General features: G+C 54.8%; 2 protein-coding genes across 4 annotated transcripts; one reads left to right on the top strand and one right to left on the bottom strand.

Moving 5' to 3' along the window:
• Nucleotides 1-145: 145 nt before the first annotated feature.
• Nucleotides 146-7,481, bottom strand: MYL11 (myosin light chain 11). 2 transcript variants are annotated; one of them, XM_063654832.1, is made up of 9 exons: nt 7,364-7,481; nt 5,191-5,329; nt 3,302-3,340; nt 2,259-2,351; nt 1,939-2,014; nt 1,632-1,736; nt 1,461-1,539; nt 435-483; nt 146-341 (listed from the first exon to the last, which is right to left on the bottom strand). In XM_063654832.1, the coding sequence occupies exons 3-9, from the start codon at nt 3,302-3,304 to the stop codon at nt 237-239; spliced, it is 510 nt and encodes a 169-aa protein (XP_063510902.1). In that variant the 5' UTR covers nt 3,305-3,340; nt 5,191-5,329; nt 7,364-7,481; the 3' UTR covers nt 146-236. The 2 variants fall into 2 exon arrangements, with proteins under 2 accessions (XP_063510902.1, XP_054309138.1); XM_054453163.1 differs by lacking the exon at nt 5,191-5,329 and having other exon boundaries at nt 7,364-7,405.
• Nucleotides 7,482-7,721: 240 nt separating this feature from the next.
• TBC1D10B (TBC1 domain family member 10B) lies at nt 7,722-21,072 on the top strand. Of its 2 annotated transcripts, XM_054453160.2 has the most exons (9): nt 7,724-8,940; nt 12,566-12,665; nt 12,948-13,055; nt 13,154-13,260; nt 18,319-18,433; nt 18,557-18,622; nt 18,799-18,988; nt 19,330-19,484; nt 19,574-21,072. In XM_054453160.2, the coding sequence occupies exons 1-9, from the start codon at nt 7,997-7,999 to the stop codon at nt 20,225-20,227; spliced, it is 2,439 nt and encodes an 812-aa protein (XP_054309135.1). In that variant the 5' UTR covers nt 7,724-7,996; the 3' UTR covers nt 20,228-21,072. The 2 variants fall into 2 exon arrangements, with proteins under 2 accessions (XP_063510900.1, XP_054309135.1); XM_063654830.1 differs by lacking the exons at nt 12,566-12,665; nt 12,948-13,055; nt 13,154-13,260 and having other exon boundaries at nt 7,722-8,940.
• Nucleotides 21,073-21,634: the final 562 nt, after the last annotated feature.

Raw genomic sequence — 21,634 nt, 5'->3', positions numbered from 1 at the left:
CACGCGAGCCTTCTCCTTCCTTGCGGAAAAAGACGGCGGGCGTAGATTGTGGGGCCGCCTCCCGCAGGCCTCCAGGCCGCATCCATTCATTTGTGGGGCGCCCCCACCTGAGGCCCTCGCGCAGACACTCTGAAGGCGCCGCCCATAAGAAACAAAGACCAGTTAAATTTTATTGGGAGCCGGGGTGGAGGTCGGGCCGAACAGAAACGTCGGCCAGCCGAGGCCCGCGGGGGCCCCTATTCCTGGTCCTTGGCGTCGCCGTGCGTGATGACGTAGCAGATGTTTTTGTAGTCGACGTTGCCGCCCACGTCGGGGGGGAAGGCCGCCCACATGTTCTTGATCTGGGGAAAGACGTAGGGGCGTCTCGCACAGGCCCTTAGGCTCCCCGGCCCCAGCCCCTTTGCCTCTCCGGCCCCGCCCTGGTCCCCACTCACCTCCTCCTGGGAGAAGCGGTCACACTGCGTGGTCAGCAGCTCCTCCAGGCTGGAGAGAGGTGTCACAAGGGGAGTTGCGATTGGGTTCCTGGTTCCTTTCCACTCCCTCGCACCTCATCCCCGTTGCCAGCCCCAGCCTCCCCCGAAAACCCAGGTCACTCTACTTCCTTTTTTGGCCTCCCAGACACTCGCTTTTGCCCTCTCCGCCCACATTTGCTGTGAGAATGCACTCTTACCGCCCATTACCACAATCTTAACTACTCCCTTACCTCTGGCAGTGCCTAACCCTTCGTAGGAATTTTTGGGTTTTTGTTTGTTTTGAGACTGGGTCTCACCCTGCCGCCCAGGCTGGAATGCAGTGGTTTGATCATGGCTCACTGCAACCTGGAACTCCTGGGCTCAAGGGATCTTCCTGCCTCAGCCTCCAGAGTAGCTGGGACTACAGGTGTTTGCCACCACTCCCGCGAATTTTTTTTTTTTTTGCTTTTCTTTCTTTTTTTTTTTTTTTTTGGAGACAAAGTTTTGCTATTCTCGCCCAGGTTGGAGGGCAGTGGCGTGATCTCGGCTCACTGCAACCTCCGCCTCCAGGGTTCAAGCGATTCTCATGTCCCAGTCTCCCGAGTAGCTGGGACTACAGGCGCCCGCCACCACGCCCAGCTAATTTTTGTATTTTTAGTAGAGACGGGGTTTCACCGTGTTGGCCAGGCTGGTCTTGAACTCTTGACCTCACATGATCCGCCCGCCTTGGCCTCCCAAAGTGCTGGGATTACAGGCATGAGCCACTGCGCCCGGCCAGCCCACGAATTTTTTAGTTAAGTTTTTAGAAACAGGGTCGTGCTGTGTTATCCAGGCTGATCTCAAACTCCTGTCCTCAAGCAAATCGTTCTGCCTCTGCCTCCCAAAGCACTGGGATTATAGGCCTGAGCCACAGGGCCCAGCCTTGGTAGGAATTTAAGGAGGCTGTCAGTGTGGGAGCAGCTGGTGGAGTGGGGGAAGGGTCGGAAGGGTGGGGGAGCCGATGCTTACAACTTCTTCTTGATGGTGCCCTTTCCCTCGGGGTCCAGGACCTTGAAGGCTCCAGTGATCACATCCTCAGGGTCGGCACCTGTGGGGGTCAGAGGGCACATGAAGCTGATGGGTCCCTGAAGGGTCTGGGAAAAGGCAGCCGGGGCCTTGGACCCAGGACACTCCTCTCACCCTTGAGCTTCTCCCCAAACATGGTCAGGAAGACAGTGAAGTTGATGGGACCGCTGGCTTCCTTCATCATGGCATCCAACTCCTCATTCTTCACATTGAGGCGGCCTGGAGTGGGTTGGGGGAAGCATGGGCTGGAGCAGGCTCCTGGGGCTGGGCCTGTGCTTCCTACTAATTCAGCTGATCCCATCCATTTTTCAGCTGGGTAGACTGAGGCCCAAGGTGGAGCTGACAGGGCTGGAACCCAAGGCCACTGAATTTCCTAGACTCTGCAGCCTTGAATATTCCCACCTGGGGGTAGGGGGCTCACCCATGGCTGCGAAGGTGTCCCGAAGGTCCTCCTTGTCTATAATACCATCACGGTTCTGGTCGATCACGGTGAAGGCCTGGGGAGGGCCGGGGTGGGGAGGGTTAGGTCCCCCATGGCCCAGCCTCAGCATCCTTACCCCAGGCAGATCAGATGCTGGCTCTCAGCCAACTGTCCTCTTCCACCCCAAGCAGAGAGGGGAGGAAGGAATTCTAAACCTTTCCCCTCCTTCAAACAGGTGCACATTCCAGGGAGAGGGCCGGGGAGAGGGCTAGCAGGGCTGCTTTTGGTCAGCCTTCCAGTTTCCCCGTTCCCTCACCCACCTCTTTGAACTCCTGGATCTGAGTCTGGTCGAACATGGAGAAGACGCTGGAGCTTCCGCCCTCTACTGTCCTTCTCTTGGCCCTCTTGGGTGCCTGGAGGGTGAGGGTTGAACAAAGGGGCCCATGGACCAGTCCCCTCCACCTCTCTGTGGGCAATGGATTAGATTCAGAATTCTTCCAGTCCCTGTTCCTAAAGCAGCCCTTTGGCCCGAGTCTCCCCTTCCTTGGGACCTCTTTGCTGAGGGGGCTTGCTTTGATTGCATTCCCCAAATTCCCATCTGTGGCTCCTGGGTCTCCAACTCTCCATCCCCCACAATGGGTGGAAGCTTCCTTATCTTCTCGGTGCCCTGAGCCTAGCTCCTCTGAGCCCCAGACTTGCTGTGTGACCCTATCCACTCATTTGCCCTGTTTGAGCCTCTACTTTTCTTTTTTTTCTTTGAGACAGAGTCTTGGTCTATCACTCAGGCTGGAGTGCAGTGCTGCGATCTCAGCTTACCGCAACCTCTGCCTCCCGGGTTCAAGTGATTCTCATGTCTCAGTCTCCGTAGTAGCTGGGATTATAGGCATGCACCACCACGCCCAGTTAATTTTTGTATTTTTAGTAGAGACGGGGTTTCGCCATGTTGGCCAGGCTGGTCTCGAACTCCTGGCTTTAAGTGATCCAACCACCTTGGCCTCCCAAAGTGCTGGGATTACAGGTGTGAACCACAGCACCTGGCCTGAGCCTCTACTTTCTCATTTGTAAAATGGGATGGGAGTTATTGCCTGGCTGGTGCCAGAGGGCCTTAGGAAGATGGAGTACAGGAAAGAATGGATCAGGCTTTGAGAGAGACTGGGCCCCTGTGAGTTGAATGTCTGGGCGGATTATCATTGATTGGATCCTTTAGGCCATCACACAGTCTGTTTTCCATCAGTGATGCCGAGAAAGAGATGAGCATCCTTTTAACTTTTTGTTGGACTGGCAACCAGCTACTTTCTTTCAAAGGGTGAGGCTGCCCTGAGGTCTAAGGGATCTGGGCAGGGGTTGGAGGATTCTCACTCACCATGTCTTCAGTCTCAGGGGGGCAAGGCAGCGGCTCCGGCTGGAAAGAAGCAGGGAGTCAGCATGGGGCAGTCCCTCTGGGGTTATATAGTCCTGCCCCAGGGAGCCCTTAACATACCAAGGTAACCTTAGCCCTGCGGGTGCCCACCCCAGATACCAAAATAGCCCAACTCAGGGCCTCTCCTTTCTTGGAGGGCCAGCAGCAGCTGGAGTCCGGGGGGAGGAAGGGGGGAGCAGGTCTTGCGATGCATGTCTCACTAGGGCCTGGGCAAGAAGGGATGTTCTTTCTCCCAAAGAGGGGCTGGAATGTGCCAGAGTTTAGAGGGGACCCAACCCAAGGCATCGTTCTGGGGGATAAATGAACCAGATCCTGTACCCCTGAGTGGGGTGGGCTCAGATTTAAACCCAGTAAACGTCTGGGTGCAGTGGTTCACACCTGTAATCCCAGCACTTTGGGAAGCTGAGGCGGGAGGATTGCTTGAGGCCAGAAGTTCAGGACCAGCCTGGGCAACATAGTGAGACCCCTGTCTCTAATTTTTTTTTTTTTTTTTTTTTTTTTAGACAGTCTCGCTCTGTCTCCCGGGCTGGAGTGCGGTAGCATGATCTTGGTTCACTGCAACCTCCACCTCCTTGGTTCAAGTGATTCTCCTATCTCGGCCTCCCAAGTAGCTGGGATTATAGGTGTGCCACAAAGCCAGGCTAATTTTTTTTTGTATTTTTAGTAGAGATGGGGTTTCACCATGTCAGCCAGAGTGGTCTCAATCTTCTGACCTCGTGATCCATCCATCTTGGCCTCCCAAAGTGCTGGGATTACAGGTGTGAGCCACCACGCCTGGCCCCCGTCTCTATTTTAAATTAATAAAATACACCCAGTAAACATGTATTGAACGCACACAGTGTGCCACGTGCTAGGCCGGGCTTTGTGGGTTCACTTTGGCAGACACAATCCCTCCACTCCCACGTGGTGGAGTTCATAGTCAAGTGTGTGTAAGTGTGAGGGTGGTGAGAAAGAGCCATCTGTGGAAGCTGAGGGATCAGGTGGGTCTCTTACCTCCCTTCAAGGAGAGGGGAATTTTTTTTTTTTTTTTTTTTTTTTTTTTGAGATGGAGTCTTGCTCTTGTCGCCCAGGCTGGAGTGCAGTGGTGCGATCTCGGCTTACTGCAACCTCCACCTTCTGGGTTCAAGCGATACTTCTGCCTCAGCCTCCCGAGTAGCTGGGATTCCAGGCACCCACCACCATGCCCAGCTACTTTTTTTTTTTTTTGAGATGAAGTCTCGTTTTGTTACCCAGGCTGGAGTGCAGTGGCATGATCTTGGCTCACTGCAACCTCCGCCTCCCGGGTTCAAGTGATTCTCCTGCTTCAGCCTCCCGAGTAGCTGGGACTACAGGCACGTGTCACCACGCCCACCTAATTTTTTTGTATTTTTAGTAGAGACGGGGTTTCCCCGTGTTAGCCAGCATGGTCTCGATCTCCTGACCTTGTGATCCACCTGCCTCGGCCTCCCAAAGTGCTGGGATTACAGGTGTGAGCCACCGCACCCGGCATCAAATTTTTTATATTTTTAGTAGAGATGGGGTTTCACCCTGTTGGCCAGGCTGGTCTCAAACTCTGACTTCAGATGATCCACCCGTCTCGGCCTCCCAAAGTGCTCAAAGTGCTCAAAGTGCTGGGATTACAAGCATGAGCCACCGTGCCAAGCCGAGAGGGATTTTTTGAGGCGAGATGCTTTGTGGTCTCAGGTTTTGTGCTGGGCCTTGGTTTCCCCTCTGTAAAAGGGAGATGTAGTTCCCATCCCACAGAACTTGCCTTATAACTAATAATTATCCCTGTCCTGGTGGAACTTACAGTCTAGCCATAGAGACAGGAATGAATGCAGAAACTGACATACCAGGGCTGGTCAGGAGCCCAGAAGTGGAGGGCGCGCCAGCCCTGTCTAGGAGTATGGGAGTGGCTTCACGAGGGCCAGGGAGTCAGGTGCAGGTGGAGGATCAGGTGTGCTGGGCGGAGGGCATGACCTGAGCAAAGGCCTGGAGAGTGGAAGATCAGAGGTGTTCAGGTTGCCAGAATTGTGATGGGGCTGGTGACCAGCCCCTGAGGGGCCTTCAAGGCCAGGCACAGGACGGAGACCCTGGGGAACCTTGGAAAGGTTTCATGCAGAAGAAGGACGTGATCTAGTATGAGTCTAGAATATTTTCTCTGGGTACTGGTGCAGAGGCTGGAACTCAGGAGGGGAGGCAAAGACCCTAAGAGGACAGCCAGCTGGTCAATTTCTGTGAGGTGCCTTGATGGCCAGTGGCAGCTCACTTCATTCTGGCCAAGAGCCAGCTTGGCTGATTGTGTGACTTTGATGTACCCTCTCTTCTCCCTCTGGGCCTCAGTGACCCAGTCCCCTCCATGCAGCAGACGTCTGGAAAAATAGTGGCTGTGGAAGCCCCAAGTTGGCAAGGACAACCATCTCCTTCTCCTCCTGTTCCCTCTAGGACCCAATGTCCTGAGGAAGATGCCTCCCCCTCCCCCCTCCTCCAGGCCCATGCCGATACCTCTAAGACATTTTCTTTTCTGGGCACTGAGGCCCAGCCACCTGTTGTCTCTAAGAAGACAGAAGGAGCCACCCTAAACTTAGCAGCTGCCCTTAGCCTCCCACACCAGCCCCTTCCTGCCTCAGACGGCAGCTGCCTCGCCTTATAGGGTTACCATGGGGGTCCAGGCCAGGGAAGAGGCCACTTATTTCTGGGTTCTGGGAGAGGAGGAGGACTCCAAAAAGGGGAATGGGAGGAGTGCTCAGGAAGCTTGGGTCAAATGAGAGATGGGGAAGGTGAGGAGAAGGAGATCAGACACTGAATGGGAATTGACAGGACTTGGGGCTGATTTGGGAGTGAGGGACCTTAGAGAACTCAGAAACCAAGGAGGAGCTGAGAAGTCGGGAGCTAGGTCTCACTGGAATTCCAGGATGGTGGATGCTATGTGGAAATCGGAATATGGGGGTCAGAGAAAGAAGAGGGTGTTTAGAAGTTGGAAGGTTGGAGCTCATAACGTCAGGTCTTTATGCTTGTGATCTAAGGACAACCTGGAGCGCTCATGAGATTGAGGTCGGGGTTCTCAGTGGAACATGAGGAGCACAGAGGGATGTGGCAGTGAGGGGAGAGGGGTTGACGGGACTGGGGCGTTGGATCCCCAAAAGAATAGTAACACACATATGGGGAGTTCATGGTATTGGGGATTCATGGATTTGGGGTTTGAGATCCCCACTAGAAGAAATGGTGGGGGTACTCAGAGGGATAAGGTCTGAGGAATTGGAGCCTGGGTTCTGGGGAGGAGCTCAGATAGATGGGAACTGAGGAGAGGGACTTGGAGGTTGGGATTCCCGCAGGAAATGGGTGAAGCTGAGATATGTGTTGCTTATGGGATCTGGGGGCTCTGGCTATTGCCACCTGGGCCCTGGAGTGTTGGGGTTAGTTGGGGGCCGGGATCGGAGAATTACAGAGTAAAGGCTGAGAGTACTGGGTCAGGGCACTGGATCTGTGGTGGGGCTCAGGGTCCCACAGACCACCAGAGTCGGGGGCTCAGGAGCTGAACGAAGAATAGGGGCCCAGAAAGGACTCGAGAAGGGCAGCGCGGCACTCATTGGTTGAGGGCTGCACTAATGCCCCCGCCCCTTCTCCGTGCTGTCCCCAGCTGTCACCCTCCTGTAAGGCTTGTCTCCGGTTGTCACCGACTATCCTTGGGCTGGCACCGCCTGCTGGCAGCATCTTTGCCCTTTGGATGCTCCCATTGGCTGAGACAGCTATCTATTTTCCTGTCCTGTGGTCAAAGTGGGAGAACACGATCATTGGCTGACAAGGCGAATTAATCTCTAGCTTGCCCCGCCTCCTCCCAGCTGTCATTCCTTACTGACCATTTTGGGAGACCTAAAGAATGCCTCAGCTCTTCCTATTGACTGCGGACGCTGTCTGTCACCGCCTAAATAGACATCACTGCCTGTCAATTTGACCACCACCTACTCCCCATTCATTGGCTCCCTTTTTACCGTTCCTATTGGTCAAGAAGCCTCCAGGCCCCACCTCTTATGCGCACAGCCCCTGCCGCCTCCTCCTCCGCCGTTCCGCGGTCATTCACCCTTCAGTCATATTCATTGGCCAGGAGATTCAGGCTCCTGCGTTTCTATTGGTTATTTCTTTCGTCCCACCTCCCCCTGCCTTTCCTCGTCCTCTGACTGGTCTTACAGCCCTACGCCTTCTCCGTTTCCTCTTTCCAGATGACCCACCCCCTTTTCGCCTCCAGCCCCGCCCACGATTGCAACGATTGGCAGAAGTCCAGTTCTCTCTCTCCTACTATTCGTCCAAATATTCTGACTAGGCGGGAGAAAAAAGGAGCGCGATGGGCCAGTCCGCGCGCAGGCGTGGAACGCCGAGACGCTGGCCGCGGAGCCGGCTCTGCGGCGTGTGCGCAGGCGCGAGGTCGGCGGCTCGCCCCAAGCGGGAGGGAGGGGGCGGTGGCGAGAGCGCGCGAGGGGGTGAGAGGGCACGAGAGAGACCCCGGCGCGCGGTGCCCCCCGACCCCTGCCCCGCCCCCGGCGCGCGCCGAGCCGCGCCCTTCGCCCTCTCCCCTTTCACGGCTGGCCTCGCCGGGAGGCCCGAGGGGCGGCGCCTTCTGCGGCCTCCCCGGCGGGGGGATGTGAGGGGCGGCCCACGGCCATGGAGACGGGCCCGGCGCCCCTGGTGGCGCCGCCGCGCCGTCATGGCGCCCCCGCGGCCCCCTCGCCGCCGCCCCGGGGTTCCCGGGCCGGGCCCGTCGTGGTGGTGGCTCCGGGACCTCCAGTGACTACGGCCACTTCGGCCCCCGTCACCCTGGTGGCCCCCGGGGAGGCGCGGCCCGCCTGGATCCCGGGGTCGGCCCAGACCTCTGCTCCGGCTCCGGCCCCAGCCCCGGCCGTCACGGGCAGCACGGTGGTGGTGCTGACCCTGGAGGCCTCGCCCGAAGCCCCAAAGCCACAGGTCCCCTCCGGCCCGGAACCCCCAGAGCCCGCGACGGTGGCTGGAGTTGAGACGTCGAGGGCTCTGGCCGCAGGGGCAGACTCTCCGAAGACAGAGGAGGCTCGACCCTCACCCGCCCCAGGACCAGGGACCCCCACCGGGACCCCTACCAGGACCCCTTCCAGAACGGCTCCTGGGGCCCTGACCGCCAAACCCCCGCTTGCCCCCAAGCCGGGAACCACAGTGGCCTCAGGAGTGACTGCATGGAGTGCATCAGGACAAGTGACAGGTGGGCATGGAGCTGCCGCAGCAACATCAGCATCAGCAGGACAGGCTCCTGAGGACCCCTCAGGCCCTGGCACAGGCCCCTCTGGGACTTGTGAGGCTCCGGTAGCTGTCGTGACCGTGACCCCAGCTCCGGAGCCTGCTGAAAACTCTCAAGACCTGGGCTCCACGTCCAGCCTGGGACCTGGCATCTCTGGGCCTCGAGGGCAGGCCCCGGACACGCTGAGTTACTTGGACTCCGTGAGCCTCATGTCTGGGACCTTGGAGTCCTTGGCGGATGATGTGAGCTCCATGGGCTCAGACTCAGAGATAAACGGTCTGGCCCTGCGCAAGACGGACAAGTATGGCTTCCTTGGGGGCAGCCAGTACTCCGGCAGCCTGTGAGTACCAGTGGGCACCCAGCGGGACCGCCTCGGGGAAGCAGAGGTTGGGGGAGGGCGAAACGATACACTTTGCCCAGACTCTGGCAGCCCAGCCTCCTCTGAGGATCCACGGGGGTGATCAGCGCGAGCTGCCGTGTCTTGAGCATCCTGAGGTGCCTGTGACATTGGCATGTTAGTGGAGTTTCAGACCAGGGGTCAAGAGGTCTGAGTTTAAGCCTTGCCTTTGATGGGTTGTGTGCCCTTGAGCTAGTGGCTTCCCCATTTCTGTGCCTCAGTTTCTTCCTCTATAAAGTGGATTGAATGAGATGATACCTGAGGTCATCGCAGCTCTTTGATGGGGAACTCCAGCTACAGGCCGGATATTCTGGAGGGTTGGCTGGGCGACGGTTCTGGTAGAGACCCTTGGTCCCTTGGGGGTAGATAGCCTGGGAGGGATGCAGGCACCTCCCTTCCCCCATAACCCTAGGTCCCAGGGATGGAGTAGAGAGGTGGGGAAGTCTGGCTGATGGAAGGGAGACCGCGCAGTCAGGACCCCGCTGTGAAACAGGGCAGTCTTGTATGTGCACTGAAGTAAATGGGGTGGGAGAGGCCTCTTCTCCATTTCCTCATCTCCGCAGCCGGGCTGACTCTTTCCTAGTTCTCTCCGGGGCCTGAGTCACTCCCGAGGTGGGGGGGTGATTGCCTCTGACTTCTTCCTTCCCCCTCTCTGGATCCTGCCCGTTGTTCCTGTGCCCCTTTGACCTGCTGGGCCAGTCAGCCTACAGCATCGCCTGGGCCCCCAGGTGTCAGGCCCCAGGTGCTAAGGCTAAAATAGTCCTTTCAAGGAGCCAATCATCTGGAGAGAAAGACAAGTACTTAAACAGTTGGTTTCAATAGAAGACCTCGGGTTTAGCCTAGAGATCCCCAGAGGGTTTGCTGAGCGCACCTAGAGCAGGGAGTCAGCTGAACCTGCTCTGAATCGTGGAGAGTAAGTAGGATTGATTTAGTCTGGGCTATATGTGCAGGGATGGGGGAAAGCCCTGTGGGAGAGTTTTCCAGGCAGGGTTCGTGAGCCAACCAAAATCAGAAAGCCTTTGATTGGGTACCAGCATTCAGGGTCTTAGATGGGAAAGCAACTGAGGTTTGACCCTGGTGCCTTCTAGTCATGAGGACTCGGTTTACAGATGAAGAAACAATTAGTGCAGTTGAGCGAATTGTCCCCTCAAATAATCTGGATCTGTGTGACCAGTGGCTCTCTCCTCAATAACAGGCTGTCCTGAGGAACTAGGGCTAAATTCAGTTTGAGGGAGTCCCTCTTGTGTGCCAGGCACTGTGCCGGGTGCTGTTTCTCTGCTTTGTAGCTTTGTCCCTCTAAGATCAACTTCCATGCCAGAGAACTCTACCTCTTGGGCAAGACTGACTGTAATCCACGTTACTTTCACAGCGTTCAGCGGCTCGCTGCTGTCCACAGGATGAAGTTCAGGTTCTTTGGCCTGTGCACAGCCTCTCTGGTCACCTTTGCCACCACTCCTCACCGGGTGCTTTGCGCTGTGGTCCTGCTGAACTAGTTGTAGTCCTTTCCCTGTCATATTCAGGCTGTGCACCTGCCAGGAGTGCTCTTCTCCCCTTTTTTTGCCTGCTAAGTTCTACTCATTTCTTCATGGCTTACCTCAGATGTCCCCTCCTCCAGGAAGCCTTCCCTGATACCCACTGTCCCCACTCCAATTAGATGTGTCTTTGGTGCATCTTTGTCATTGCATTTCCCATACTGTATTACAGTTATTGCTCCTCCTAGGCCGTAACCTTCTTGAGGGCCAGAACGTATCTTACTCTTCCCAGCCCTTGGAGAGTTTGTAGCTGACTTATGATAGAAATTAATGAGAGATGGTCTCTCTGTTTGAGGAGCTTTTAGAACAAAGGAAACTACCATTTAACGAGCCCCTTCTATTTAACAGTTGTTTATATGCAGTTTCTCAATAGTCTTCTCATAACTTTGTGATGTAGGTGGTGGTGGTGTTTTTTTTGTTTTTGTTTTTTTCTTTGAGATGGAGGTTTGCTCTTGTTGCCTAGGCTGGAGTGCAATGGTGCGATCTTGGCTCACTGCAACCTCCGCCTCCCAGGTTCAAGCGATTCTCCTGCCTCAGCCTCCCGAGTATCTGGGATTGATGGCATGTGCCACCACACCCGGCTGAGTTTGTATTTTTAGTAGAGACAGGGTTTCACCATGTTGGCCAGGCTGGTCTTGAACTCTCGACCTCAGGTGATCTTCTTCTTACTTCTGACACCTCGGCCTCCCAAAGTGCTGGGATTACAGGCATGAGCCACCATGCCTGGCCCGGTGGTGTCTTTTTATAATTGAGGAAGGGACTTAGGTCATCCTTGCCAAGGCTCCCCATTGTCGCAGAGACAGAACTGAAATTTGAACTTAGGTGGGTTTGATTCTTAAGACCCAAGCTTTCTTCCGTTCCACTCACCTAGTACTGGCTCCTACAAGTAACTGTTTGAAGAATGATGGGGCACCATGAGTATGAACCTCTGACAGAACAGTGAGTAAATAGGGCAGGGAGTCCTTTATTTGCCTGGGGTGATTTCAGGGAGGAGGAGGTAAAGTAAATTGCAGGTGACCCAAGGGATCGCAAACGTTTGATAGGACAAAACTCAGATGGTTGCGTCTAAAGAGACAGAAGTGCATTTGTTCTGTATTTTATTTTATTATTATTTTTTGAGATGGAGTCTCGCTCTGTCATCCGGGCTGGGGTGCGGTGGCACAGTCTCGACTCACTGCACCCTCTGCCTCCCGGGTTCAAGCGATTCTCGTGCCTCAGCTTCGGGAATAGCTGGGATTTCAAGCACGTGCCACCATGCCTGGCTAATTTTTGTATTTATAGTAGAGACGGGGTTTTACCATGTTGTCCAGGCTGGTCTCAAACTCCTGACCTCAAGTCATCCGCCCGCCTCGGCCTCCCAAAGTGCTGGGATTACAGGCGGGAGCCACCATGCCTGGCCTATTTTATTATTTTATTTTTATTTTTTGTAGAGACAGAATCTCGTTATGTTGCCCAGGCTGGCCTTGAACTCCTGGCCTCAAGTGATCCTCCTGCCTCTGCTTCCCAAAGTGCTGGGATTACAGGCATGAGCTACCATGCCTGGCCCTCTAGGGTATTTTATTTTATGGATAGTAAGGTATTACTTAATGGGCACTTCGCTGTGTGTTATTTTGTATAAACTCAACAAATCCCTTTGGGTAGATATTGTTACTTTCTCCACCTTACAGATGAGGAAATTGGGCTTAGCAAAATTAAGTGATTTGCCCAAGGTCACACAATGAATAAATGGTAAAGCTAGGACTTGGATCCAGATCTAATGCAAAATGTGGCTTTAAAATACTCCATACTCTCTCCCCAGATTTGGATGTGTCAGAAGTGAGATTTAAATATGACCTCTGAATAGAGATTCATCAGGGAAGGAAGCCCTTTCAGTGTGCCTTGGGATGCCCAAGTGGCTAGACATCCTGATGTTTGGTAGCTCACAGACTGTCCAGTTTCTCGTTTGAGCTTGGGGAGGTGGCTTGCCTCAGTTCCCCCTGCAATGCAGGTTTTACACTATTGCTACTGACCCCTTTCGTGCTCCCCCTACCCTGCAGAGAGAGCTCCATTCCCGTGGACGTGGCTCGGCAGCGGGAGCTCAAATGGCTGGACATGTTCAGTAACTGGGATAAGTGGCTGTCACGGCGATTCCAGAAGGTTTGAGAGCTGAATGGTGGGCAGGGCAATGCACAAGTTGGGAGGGGCAGCATGTGCTCTAGGGAAGCCCAGGAAGCTGATAATATCTGCCCCCTGGACCACACTGGGGATAGATGGGCCCTGGCGGGGGAATGGCTTTAAAAATAGAAGTCCAGGCCAGGTCCAGTGGAATCAAGCTTATGGGATGTTGGGGGAGTATCCAGGGAGTTTGTGGACTGCTGGGGAAAGCTTGGAGGCTGTGCCGGCCCTTGAAGCTGACCCCCTCCTGCCACTTTGCCTTAGGTGAAGTTGCGCTGCCGGAAGGGGATCCCCTCCTCTCTCAGAGCCAAGGCCTGGCAGTACCTGTCTAATAGCAAGGAACTTCTGGAGCAGAACCCAGGAAAGTTTGAGGTGCGTGCAGCTCCAAGGTGTGGGGACATGTGGCCCTGTCTGTGCAAGGGGTATCAGTTCCCCCAGATGCTGAGGTAATCCCCACTGTCCCACTGCAGGAGCTGGAACGGGCTCCTGGGGACCCCAAGTGGCTGGATGTGATTGAGAAGGACCTGCACCGCCAGTTCCCTTTCCACGAGATGTTTGCTGCTCGAGGGGGGCATGGGTAAGGTGGCCGGACCATGGGGATCAGTCAGCAAACATTGGCTGGAGGATCCACCTTTTATCTAGGTGGATACAAGACTGAGCTGAAAGTGGTTTTTGCCCTTCCGGACTTGTAGAAGAGTGATCTGTAATGGACTAAGTGTCAAGCCATGTCAAAGGAACTGTCCTGGGAAGGAGACTTGACTTGGGTTGTGTGTGGGGGCACATCATGGGCTCCTTGAAGAGCTTGCATTTGGGCTGGGTTTTGGAGGGGTGGGAGCTACAGCAGTGGGGCAGGGTTTTCCTGCCTGGGGTTATGGAAAAGATCACCAGGGACCCTTAAATGCTATGCCAAAGCATTTGGAATTTTGTTCTATAGACCAAGCTTCCTCCAGATGTCAGTATATACTGTTCCCTAGTAGTATGCAAGATGATCATCTTAGGGAGTTCTCTGATGGACTTTTGTTTTGTTTTTTGAGATGGAGTCTCCCTTTGTTGCCCAGGCTGGAGTGCAGTGGTGTGATCTCAGCCCACTGCAACCTCTGCCTTCCAGGTTCAAGCAATTCTCATGCCTCAGCCTTCTGAGTAGCTGGGATTATAGGTGCACACCATCGTGCCCAGCTCATTTTTGTGTTTTTAGCAGAGATGGGGTTTCGCCATGTTGGCCAGACTGGTCTTGAACTCCCGACCTCAAGTGATCTGCCCGCCTCGGCCTCCCAAAATGCTGGGGATTACAAATGTGAGCCACCGCACCTGACCAGATGGGTTTTTTGTTCTTTTTTTTTTTTTTTTTTGAGATGGATTTTTGCTCTTGTCACCGAGGCAGGAGTACAGTGGCACGATCTTGGCTCACTGCAACCTCTGCCTCCTGGATTCAGGTGATTTTCCTGCCTCAGCCTCCCAAGTAGCTGGGATTACAGGTGCGCACCACCACACCTGGCTAATTTTTGTATTTTTAGTAGAGACGGGGTTTCACCATGTTGGCCACGCTGGTCTCGAACTCCTGACCTTAGGTGATCCACCTGTCTCAGCCTCCCAAAGTGCTAGGATTATAGGCGTGAGCCACCACGGTCAGCCAGACAATATTTTTAATCAATAATTCATTCTTTAGCCAATATTTATTGAGCATCTGCTATCTGCCAGGCACTGTCCAGTCACAAATGATTGCAGTGAACAAAAAACCAAAAACTTCTCTCATGGTGTTTATATTTTAGTGGGGACAAACAATAAATCAGGGAAAGGAAAGTATGTTGTATGTGAAATGATGGTAAGCATTAAAGAGGAAGTTATTTTTATTTTTACTTTTATTTGTTTTTTGATAGAGATGGGTTTTCATCATGTTGCCCAGGCTGGTCTTGAACTCCTGGGCTCAAGCAATCCGCCCGCCTCAGCCTCCTTAAGTGCTGGGATTACAGGCGTGAGCCACTGTGCCTGGGCCTAAAGAGGAGTTTAAAGCAAGAGGGAAATAGAGAATGTGAGTGGGGATGGGGTTACAAATGACTTGATCCTGCTTATGTTTTAAAAGGGTCATTCTGGCTACCATGCTGAGAACAGACTATAGGGAGATAAGGACAGAAACGGACCAGTTAGGAGACTTCCTGTAATCCAGGAGAGGGGTGAGAGCTAGACCAGCATGGTAGCAGCGGGAGTATGGGGAGAAGTGGTTGGATTCTGGATATATTTTGAAGGTCGAGTCAAAGGGATTTGCCAATGGATTAGACATGCAGTGTGAGAGGAGAGAGGGGAGTAGGGTTTTTGGCCTGAGAAATGAGAAGAATGGAGTTGCTGTTTACTAATACAGATGGGGTAAAGGTAGCTGTGGGGGGCGTATCAGGAGCTCAGTTTTGGAATGTTTATTTTTTATTTTTATTTTTTGAGACGAAGTCTTGCTCTGTTGCCCAGGCTGGAATGCAGTGGCACTACCTTGGGTCACTGCAACCTCTGCCTCTTGGGTTCAAGCAATTCTCCTGCCTCAGCCTCCTGAGTAGCTGGAATTACAGGCGCCCGCCACCATGCCCAGCTAAGTTTTGTATTTTTAGTAGAGATGGGGTTTTGCCATGTTGGCCAGGCTGGTCTCGAACTCCTGACCTCAAGTGATCTGCTCACCTCGGCCTCCCAAAGTGCTGGGATTACAGGTGTGAGTCTCCATGCCCAGCAGGGAACATTAAGTTTAAAATGCTTATTGGACCTCTAGATGGAGATGTAAGTTCAGTGTACAGTATACACAAACCTGGATTTCAGGGCAGATGTTTAAACTGGAGATAAATTGGAAATTAAGAGTCGTCGACTTATAGAGGGACTAAATCTTACCCACGAAACTGGATGAAGTCACAAAGGCAACAAGTGTAGATACAAAAGGAATTGATGCGAAATGTCCAGCGATTGAGCCCTGCAGCTCCAATAGTTTGAGAATGGGAAGATGAGAAAGAGCTGGTAAAGGAGACTGGAATGAGAAGGTAGAGGTAGGAGGAGGACCAGGAGCATGTGATTGGGAGCAAAGTGAAGCGGGGTTTCAAGCATCAGCTGTGTGAAGTGCTGCTGAAGGGTCCAATAAAGTCCAGCCTGAAAATTGACCTCTGGATTGAACACTGGAGAAGTCATTAGTGACCATGTTAAAAACAGTTTTGTGGCTGGGTGCGGTGGCTCACGCCTGTAATCCCAGCACTTTGGGAGGCCAAGGCGGGTAGATCATCTGAGGTCAGGAGTTCAAGACCAGCCTGGCCAACATGGTGAAACCCCGTCTCTACTAAAAATATTTTTAAAAGGCCAGGCGTGGTGGCTCACGCCTGTAATCCCAGCACTTTGGGAGGCCGAGGCGGGCAGATCATGAGGTCAGGAGTTCGAGACCATCCTGGCTAACACGGTGAAACCCCCGTCTCTACCAAAAAATACAAAAAATTAGCCGGGCATGGTGGCAGGTGCCTGTAGTCCCAGCTACTCGGGAGGCTGAGGCAGGAGGATGGCGTGAACCCGGGAGACAGAGCTTCCAGTGAGCTGAGATCGTGTCACTGCACTCCAGCCTGGGCGACAGAGGAGATTCTGTCTCAAAAAAAAAAAAAAAAAATTAGCTTGGTGTGGTGGCAGGTGCCTGTAATCCCAGTTACTCGGGAGGCTGAGGCAGAGGTTTCAGTGAGCCGAGATCGCGCCATTGCACTCCAGCCTGGGCAACAAGAGTGAAACTCCGTCTCAAAGGAAAAAAAACAGTTTTGTGGCTAGGCGCGGTGGCTCACGCCTGTAATCCCAGCACTTTGGGAGGCTTAGGCAGGCGGATCACCTGAGGTCAGGAGTTTGAGACCAGCCTGACCAACATGGAGAAGCCCCGTCTCTACTAAAAATACAAAACTAGCCGGGCATGGTCGGGAGGCTGAGACAGGAGAATTGCATGAACCTGGGAGACAGAGGTTGCAGTGAGCCGAGATCGCACTATTGCACTCCAGCCTGGGCAACGAGAGTGAAACTCCGTCTCAAACAAAAACAGTTCTGTGTGGAGCAGTGGGTGAAACCCTGACTGGAGAATGGGAGGAAAGAAATTGAAGACAGTGAGTCTATAGGTAAGGAAAGAAAGTGTGGTATTTGGAGGGAAGAGAGAGGTGAAGAGACTTTTTTTTTTTTTTTTTTGAGACAGAGCTGGACTGTCGCCCAGGCTGGAGTGCAGTGGTGTGATCTTGGCTCACTGCAGCCTCTGCCTCCCAGATTCCCAGATTCAAGTGATTCTCCCACCTTAGCCTCCCAAGTACCTGGGATCACAGGTGCCCGCCCACCACACCTGGCTAATTTTTGTATTTTTAGTAGAGATGGGGTTTTGCCATGTTGGCCAGGCTGGTCTCGAACTCCTGACCTCAGGTGACCCGCCCACCTTGGCCTCCCAAAGTGCTAGGATTACAGGCGCGAGCTACTGCGCCTGGTGAAGAGACTTTTTTTTTTTTTTTTTGGAAACTCAAATAACAGCATGTGGGTATGCTTGTGGGAATGGTGGAGAGAGAAATTGATAGTGCAGGAGCAAGGGGAGGGTTGTTGGAGTGGTGGCCTGTACACGCGAGAAGGGATGGGATCCTGGGCCCAAGTGGAAAGGAAGTGCTTGCCAGGATCACAGACTCTTCACCCATAGCAACAGGGAGAAGGCAGGGAGACGGAAGCAGGCAGGTGGGTGATGGGTGTGGGTGCTTGTGGAAGTTACATATTTATTTTAATATGCATTAGGTAAAATAACCATATCAAACCTGTCATTTCGTGGCTGCTTTTGCAAAGTGGAGAAAAAATGTCAAGTAAATAATAGTAGGGTGGTATGCAGATAAAATACAGATGAAGATCACACTTGAATGCCTGGAGTTTTGGGAAAAGCTATTCTGGGAAGTGGTCAGGAGGAGGATGTGTGAGACTGGAGGCAGGGAGAGGATCTGGGAGGTCATTTTTTATGGGCAAGAAATGGAGGTCTGAGCTGTGAATGGCTGTGGAGGTGGAGAGGAGCAGGCAGGAATGGAATTCAGGGTGCAGCGCTGCTTAGGCTTGGAGGAAGGGGCTCTTTTCTGATGTGGGGCTGAGTGAATAGAAGTCCTGGACACGGCAGTGGGGCACCCTCAAGAGGAGCAGGTCTGGGGTACAGATTTTATTCTTTTAGATGCAGAGACAAGAGAAAGGGCTGAGGCACAGCTGGCTTCCAAGCCTTCCCCAAGAACCATGAAATCCAGTGAGACCGATAAGGCAGGCCCTGCCCTGGGGAGCTCCTGCTTTGGAGTGACAAAGACATTTAGTGCTAGAGGAGGGCTGATGCTGTGGCTGTGGAAAGCTTCCTGGAGAAAATGACCTGGAAGGTTTCTGGGATGTGGCAGAGGAAGGAGGGCAAGGGTGCAGCCTGTGCTGGGATGGCCGGGAGCATGTGGAGTATGTAGCCAAAGGCGGAGCCCCGGGGCCTGGAGTGCTCTGCTGTGGGCTGAGCCTTTAGCTGAAGCTCGCTCACCAGGACTGGGCAGGTGGATGGAGGAGCCTGGTGGTAAAGCTCTGGGACGAATCTGGAACTGGGTTTGGGGACAGAGCTCTCAGCCCCTGTGACTGCCCTCACAGTCTTCCCCAACCCCCACAGGCAACAAGACCTGTACCGAATCCTGAAGGCCTACACCATCTACCGGCCTGACGAGGGTTACTGCCAGGCCCAGGCCCCGGTGGCTGCGGTCCTGCTCATGCACATGCCTGCGGAGGTCAGTGCCCTGGTCCTGGGCCGGGAGGGGCAGGGGGGATCTCAGCCCACAGTGGTGATGGGGGAGCTCCCTGCTCCCTGCTTCTCAGGCCCCACCTCTCCTCCTTGTTCTTGCTCTTCTCAGCAAGCCTTTTGGTGCCTGGTGCAGATCTGCGACAAGTACCTCCCAGGTTACTACAGTGCAGGGCTGGTGAGTGTCTGGAGGCTGGGTGCATCCAGGGCTGTGGCGTTTCCTCCAGGCTGCAGGGAGGTCCCTGCCTTGCCCCACCCTGGCCTTCCCGGCCTCTGCCCACAGGGCCGGCCAGTTCTTCCCTGATGGGGGCACAGCTGACTTGGCCCTCTTCTCATGGCTTGTCCCACCTGCAGGAGGCCATTCAGTTGGACGGGGAGATCTTTTTTGCTCTCCTGCGCCGGGCCTCCCCGCTGGCACATCGCCACCTGCGGCGGCAGCGCATCGACCCTGTGCTCTACATGACGGAGTGGTTCATGTGCATCTTCGCCCGCACCCTGCCCTGGGCATCGGTGCTTCGTGTCTGGGACATGTTTTTCTGTGAAGGTACTTCTGTGGCCCTCCAGGCCATGAGGGGCTGGGGTTTCCATGGTGGCTATCAGGAGTTCTGTCATATTTCTGGTGGTCCATGGACAAAAGCTACTTGTTGGGTGGAGGTTTCACCATAAGCAGCTGGGGGCTGGAGAAACAGGCCTGATTTTAGTTCTGCCACCAACCTAGAGCCTGCTCTCCCTGAGACTGATAGCAGCTCATGTCCTTTCACGGGGCCTGTTTCCTCATCTGAGATTGGCAGTAGATGGGGATGGGGGCTGTGAGTCTGTCCTGATCAGGACCGGCTGAGATCCTGGGTCTGACCACCCCATGCTCTCTACTCTCCACCCCTGCAGGCGTTAAGATCATCTTCCGGGTGGCCCTGGTCCTGCTGCGCCACACGCTGGGCTCGGTGGAGAAGCTGCGCTCCTGCCAAGGCATGTATGAGACCATGGAGCAGCTGCGTAACCTGCCCCAGCAGTGCATGCAGGAGGACTTCCTGGTGCATGAGGTAGGCCTGTGCCCTCAACACAGCCCCTGCCTGCCTCAGCCCGCTCCCACCCTCAGCTCCGTTCTGGTACGCATTTCTTCTCTGTCCAGGTGACCAATCTGCCGGTGACAGAAGCACTGATTGAGCGGGAGAATGCAGCCCAGCTCAAGAAGTGGCGGGAAACGCGGGGGGAGCTGCAGTATCGGCCCTCACGGCGACTGCATGGGTCCCGGGCCATCCACGAGGAGCGCCGGCGGCAACAGCCACCCCTGGGCCCCTCCTCCAGCCTCCTCAGCCTCCCTGGCCTCAAGAGCCGAGGCTCCCGGGCAGCTGGAGGGGCCCCGTCCCCGCCGCCCCCCGTCCGCAGAGCCAGTGCTGGGCCTGCCCCAGGGCCTGTGGTCACTGCTGAGGGACTGCATCCATCCCTTCCCTCACCCACTGGCAATAGCACCCCCTTGGGTTCCAGCAAGGAGACCCGGAAGCAGGAGAAGGAGCGGCAGAAACAGGAGAAGGAGCGGCAGAAACAGGAGAAGGAGCGGGAGAAACAGGAGAAGGAGCGGGAGAAGGAGCGGCAGAAGCAGGAGAAAGAGCGAGAGAAGCAGGAAAAGGAGCGAGAGAAGCAGGAGAAGGAGCGGCAGAAGCAGGAGAAGAAGGCTCAAGGCCGGAAGCTTTCGCTGCGTCGAAAGGCAGATGGGCCCCCAGGCCCCCACGATGGTGGGGACAGGCCCTCAGCAGCCGAGGCCCGGCAGGACGCTTACTTCTGACCTCTGCCCTGGGGCTGGACTGCATGGCCCCCCTCTTTCCCTCAGCCAAGAACAGGCCTGGCCCGAGGTGCCACCCCCTAGCCCCTTGTCAGGCTGTCCCTCGCTGGGGAAAGTGGCTTGGTTCCCCATCTCCTCGCCAGCTGCTGATCCCTACACGGGCAGGACAGATGGGCAGCTGCAAATGAGTCTGGAGCCTCTCACCTCCCATGAGGCTCAGCTGGGGTCTCTGTCGCTCCTGCCCCAGTTCCCTCTGGGTCCCCTCCTAGGTGCTGTCCTGAATGGCCCGTTGTCATCCCAGGGGTGACTCCTGGTGATGGGAGTCAGCAGTTTCAGATTCTTACACTCCATGGCTCCCCTTATCATGAGGTGGAGCTGGCTTCCTTTTCCCTGTCTTCAGCCCTCCCTGTCTCCCCCACTTCCTGGCCAGGGCTCTCCTTCTGGACCTTTCTGTGTTGTAATTATGTACAGAGGATGGGGTTGGCCTGGGGTGGGGGTGCTCGCTTTGTCTTCTGTCCTTTGGTTCTCCTTCTATAATGCTCCTGTACCCAGTTTATTTAAGGGGACATGCACTGGAATAGGAAATGTCCCCCATCTCCCTTCCTGCACCCTGCTGTGCTCCCTCCAAACCCACCTTGCTCTGTGTTCTCAGGCCCCCCTGCTTTGTCTCATCAGGACTCATACCTTTCACCTTGTTCCCTTCCACCCCTCCAGTTAGTCCCTGTCTGGGTAAGGGTCTTCCCTTGAGCTCCAGGGGGTGGAACCCAATGTTTACATTCTCTTCTGTCTCTGCCCCCACCCTATGCAGCGCTTTGAGGAATCGGAAAAGAACCTGCTGTTGTACCTGGGCCTGTCTCCTGCCTTGTTATTTGATGAGGGGGGATGGGGTAAGGACAAGGGAGGGAGGGACAGAGCCAGGACCTGGGTCTCTGTTGAAGCAGTCTGCTGTCTTGGCAAGTAGGTACTTCTTGGCTTTGGGTCCATCTCTCAGTCACTCATCAGACACTGGTTGAGCTCCTGCTCCATCTTTGCCTGGGATCTGCTGTCTCCATTGTCACTGGCTGTCTGGAGCTCTCTATGTACCACCTGCAGCACCGAATCTCCTTCTCAAAGTGCTCATGCAACTCCTGGAAGCTGGAGGGGGGTACTCACAGTGGCTAGAAAGCCACTGTCCTCTGGGGATGAGATGGGCTCTTGGCCAGCTGCCTGGCACAGCTCCCAGTATTGGGTCTTGGAGGGGGGGGCAGCAGCCCAGCCAGCCGCCTCCAGCTCACGCCAGCCAGTGCTCACAGCCAAGTCTCCAGCTCTTCCTGGGTTTCTGCAGCCAGCTTGTAGGCCCGCCCACCTGTGCCCTCCACCCCAGGGGTCAGGATGGTAAAGGCATAGGGTTCTGCGGCCTTAAGGTGTGGC

Source organism: Pongo pygmaeus, chromosome 18, assembly GCF_028885625.2.
Source record: "Pongo pygmaeus isolate AG05252 chromosome 18, NHGRI_mPonPyg2-v2.0_pri, whole genome shotgun sequence".
NCBI classification, from domain to species: Eukaryota; Metazoa; Chordata; class Mammalia; order Primates; family Hominidae; genus Pongo; species Pongo pygmaeus.
The sequence above is the reverse complement of the archived record's forward strand: the minus strand, read 5'-3'. Positions and strand labels throughout refer to the sequence as shown.